Below are 5,000 nucleotides of genomic sequence, written 5' to 3' on the forward strand. Positions count from 1 at the left end.
CGCATATATGTAAAAATAAAATACAATATTTATTTTAATAATAATATAGAAAGTCCTTGTTTAACGTTGCCCCTGATAACATTGTTTCGTTATAACGTCGCTACTCTTTAGATACCAATGATTTGGTTAACGTCCTGACGACTCGATATAAAGTTGTTTTTAGTGTTGTCACGGACTACTTTTTACAGCTCATCACCCTCTATCCTCTTGGTGCGCTACGCTCTCACTCGCGGAGTGTCACAGCGTCCCCAGTCTTTGTTAAGCTTCCACAGCGTTCTTGCGTGCCTAAGTGTTTTTGCTCTTAATACTGTACTGTAACCATTTGAAATGGCTTCCAAGTGCCCATCAAGTGCTACTGATGCTAGTGTAGTGAAGAAGCAATGTAAGACCATTAGCCTTGCTACAAAAATGGAAGTTTTAAACTGGGAGGAGGAGCCACCCGCTGTAAAGGCCTGGACTTTGGGATATAAATCCCTTGCCAGCCTAATCAGGATCTTATAAAAGGAAAGTCAAGAACCATAGGTTTCCAAGGGGTAATAAACAACCGTTAGAGATTGACATTTCTTTACTATGAAAATAATCACAATAATTGACACTACTGACACAAATATGAAATAAACAATTCTGGGAGTCAAACAATTATGGGAGTCAAACAAAGTACCGATATTTTCTACGGCTGCAGATAAATACCCTAACCAGCCCGGTGGAATGTTCTGGTAACTCGGTGATCTGCTCTCAGGGGGAAGGTCCAGGGCAGCTTCCTCACTTGGTGCCAGCGTTGGTGGGCGATGTCTTGCCACACAGGAGAGACGCCAGGTCACGGACGGTGGATAGGGCGTGGAGGAAGTGGTGATGACGTGGCAGCCGTGGTAGTAACTGGAGTAGGTGTCTGGAGATTGGCAGCCGAATATTGAAGGACTGGGGAATCAACCCATGAGCCCCAGGAGCCTCAGATGAGTACACAACCAGAGTTGGATCGAACAGCGGGGTGCGAGTACAGCTGTGGTGACGACTGGGTAGTGTCTGGTGTGCAACGAGGCAGCAGCGACCTTCTCACCTCCATCTACCCCTTAGTGGGGCCGCAAACAAGCGGCGGACAACCGTCCTGCTCGTTACTGCCCTTACACAGCTCCCCAACAAAAATCTATTGTAAGGTAGATTAAAACTTAAGATTAGTACAACAAAACATATAACAATCCTACAACAAATGGTAAAATATACAGAGCAAAATAAAGAATCGAGAATGGTCACATTAAAATAGTGGTAACATGATATCCAAATATCGTAAGGCTGTATCAAGGAACTGCAGGTGGGATCCACTTCTGTCCAGGCTTAAGTTTGGGCCTATTTCCAGTCGTAGAGGATTCTTCTTTCCCGTCCGGTGTTATCGGTAACTGGCAACCGAGATCATCCGAGTCTGGCGCCTGAACTTCACACGAACTCTCGCAGGGTAGTGCCTCGGCTGACTCCAGCTTGGGAACGACGTCAAGGACACGAGCAAAGTTAATGTAGGCCATGCAATGATATTTCTTTAACAAATTAGCTGGATATAATTTAGGCTTCTTAGAGGAAGGGGGTGAGAGCGGTCCAACAAAATCTGGGGCGACCCGAGAAGATGGCTCTGTAATGAGGGGTAAAGGCTTAAAAGGAACAGGACGGACTCTACCCTTGGTGGACATACGCCGGCACCGATCACAACTCCTACAAAAGCCTCTGGTATCCGCTCCCATCCCGCTCGTTACCGCCCTTACACCCGCCGGGTCTCAGTGACTCCTCTCTCGCTCCACTACCCACCACACACTCGCTCCACTACCTCTACCCATCGGTGACTACAATACAAAATTATTTAGTTTATTTATACAGTGGTCCCTCGGTTAACGAATGGTTCGATTGACGAAATTTCGGTTAACGAATTACCTCCCATAAGGATTTTCAGTTCGATTAACGAACAAAACTTTGATTAACGAAATCCTTATGACAAACACGTTTTGGTGTGCTCATCAGCTGATCGGCTAGTCCGCCAATGCAGTAATTGGTTCTATGTTTACATTCGTTTCTAGTTAAATAAATATCAAGAAAGTTGGTCTCTTGAATATTTCTGCAGTTTTTATATTAAAATTATTGGTCATTCTAAAATATAGTTAACATATTGATAATATACAGTGCGGAAATTATGAAACATGAAGAAGGCATTAGAACCAATGCACTCTGTAAAGAATATGGCATGTCATCATCGACTGCCTCTACAATCAGCTGTTTGATATGTAAACAAAGCTGCCAGTAATACGACATACACACCTCAAAGTAAGTTAAAATACAGTATTCTATTGTTTTTTTATTTATTATTGTACAGTATACTGTACAGTACAGTACTGTATTTAGTTTATATTTAATGCTTTGTTAATTCTATTTCCGGTATACAGTACTTTGTATGTATATTTTCTGTAAGTTGGAACCAATTACCCAATATCCCATTGAAATAATAGGTTCGGTTAACAAAATTTTAAGTTAACGAACGACTGTGGAACGAATTGTGTTTGTTAACTGAGGGAGCACTGTATTTTATTACAAAATTTAAAAAAAAATGGCTCACTGCCACTGGCCTCAGTCTCAGTGGACTGGCTGTCAACAGTCTCAGTCACTTCAACTTCCGTGTTCATGTACTGGTCGGCAGGATCACTGCTGCCGGCCACAGACTCCTCGTCACAAAACGATCCATAATACTAGTAATAACAAGAAACTGACGCCTTAACTGCAGTGCTACTGACTGCCTGACTGGTTATGATATGAATCATTCCTCCCTCCCCTTCCCTCACTGTAGTTGTCAGATTTCATCTTTCACATTAACTCTAGTTTCTAGAGTTTATGTGAAAGATGAAATCTGGCAACTACAGCGAGGGAAGGGGAGTGAGGGGACGACGGAGGGGGGGGGGGCTGCGAGGGTTTCATCTGGTTTACAGTTCAGAAATATGCTGCCTGACCTGTATCATGTATGTGCTGAATCATTCCGCCAGAAACATAAATTTTCGTAATGCTTGGCTCTAGGTACAGGTAGTTCTGCTATAACGCGATAATTGTGTTCTTGTAAAATATCGTGTTATAGAAAATCGCGTAATAGAAATAACAGGGCTTATGGAGAAAATAGGGTTAGGTGCAGATTACTCGAAATCGAAAAAATTTAGTAGTTAGCCTAACACAAAGGATAGCACAGTCTAAATAAATGTTACATTCATATCTAATAATGAAATCATACAGTAAATGTAACACTTTACTTGATGGGGAGAAGGGTGATTTTGAGGTTGATAAAATCGAGCTTCTCTTCAAGTGTTATATCCTTTCTTTTATGATCATCACCAGGAATTCTATCACCAGAACGCTTCTTGTTGATATTCTTCTTTACTATATTCACAGTTAATACAGTGGGGTATGCTATAACGAACGGATTCTACTACGAATATTCCTATAACGAACGGTTTTACCTATAAAATTGAGAATGCTATAACGAACGAAACTCCTACAACGAACATTATTTAAATTTTTTTTTTTTTTTCTAATTTATTGTTTTTTTATTACAAATATTAATGATATTCTTTATTTCAGGGGTTTAGATGCATATTTATGCACTTTTTTACAATTTTATATTATATTTTTCAGTGCTAAGTGGTTGTATTTGGGGGCCTGGAACGGATTAATCCTAAAACGAATGAATGCTATAACAAACAAGGTTCTATAGAACCAGTTAGATTCGTTATAGCATACCCCACTATACCACAAAATTTGAGAAATAGTAAGCAAAAATCGCGTTATAGCAAACAAGCGTTCGTGTTATACAAATATCGTTCCTAATTCATAAATCGCGTTAGAGCAAATTCGCGTTATCAAAACACGCGTTATAGCAGAACTCACTGTATGCCCGTTTGTTTATGCAGGCGTATTCCAATTTTCAATTATTGCCCCAAAAATTTGCGCGTTGTGCTAGAAAATGCTTTCAAAAGTTGTGCCGCAACCAGTTCCGCAACTCTCTAGAAAAATGTGCGGCGCAACTGCACCCGCAACCAAATAAGTTGTGGCACAAGTTGCGGGTCAACTTGTGCCACAACTTTGGTTGTACTGTACTGTGTTGTAATGTGCTGTGTTGTACTGTACTGTGTTGTACTGTACTGTATTGTACTGTACTGTACTGTACTGTATTGTGTTGTACTGTACTGTGTTGTACTTTACTGTGTTGTACTGTACTGTACTGTACTCCATTGTACTGTACTGTATTGTACGGTACTATGTTGTACTTTACTGTATTGTACTGTACTGTGTTGTACTGTACTGCATTGTACTGTACTGCATTGTACTGTACTATGTTGTACTGTACTGTACTGTGTTGTACTGTACTGCATTGTACTGTACTGTGTTGTACTGTACTGCATTGTACTGTACTGTTTTGTACTGTACTGCATTGTACTATACTGTTTTATATACTACATTGTACTGCTGTTTTGTCTACATTGCTGTGCTGTGCACAGCGTGATACTGTACTGCGTGTGCTGTGCTGTGTGTACTGTACTGCATTGTACTGTGCTGTGTTGTACTGCATTGTACTGTACTGTGTTGGCTACTGTACTGCTGTTATACTATGCTGCATTATACTATACTACATTAGCATACTATACTATGTTGTACTGTCTGTGTTACTGTACTACATTATACTATACTACATTATACTATGCTAATATTTACTCTTTACATTATACTATACTGTGTTACTGTACTACATTATACTATACTACATTATGCTACTTTTCATTTTATTTTCTTCATGTTCCTATGCTACATTATACCTATACATTATACTATACTATGTTATACTATACACACTATACTATGTTATACTATGCTATGTTATAAAATGCTGTATTTGTATATGTTGTACTGTACTGCATTGTACTGTACTGTGTTGTACTGAACTGTACTGTGCTGTGTTGCACTGTACTGCATTGTACTGTACT

General features: G+C 39.9%; 1 protein-coding gene across 1 annotated transcript in view; it reads right to left on the minus strand.

Annotated features, from left to right (window-relative positions):
* The window catches only part of LOC121861114 (early nodulin-75-like), a 30,090-nt gene that overhangs the window by 14,362 nt on the left and 10,728 nt on the right, over window positions 1-5,000 (minus strand). The window contains exon 5 of the mRNA XM_042358676.1: window positions 2,604-2,723. Within this exon, the coding sequence (XP_042214610.1) occupies window positions 2,604-2,723 (120 nt within the window). The remainder of the gene's footprint in view (window positions 1-2,603; window positions 2,724-5,000) is intronic.

This window comes from Homarus americanus, unplaced genomic scaffold, assembly GCF_018991925.1.
Source record: "Homarus americanus isolate GMGI-L3 unplaced genomic scaffold, GMGI_Hamer_2.0 scaffold52806, whole genome shotgun sequence".
Classification (NCBI taxonomy): domain Eukaryota; kingdom Metazoa; phylum Arthropoda; class Malacostraca; order Decapoda; family Nephropidae; genus Homarus; species Homarus americanus.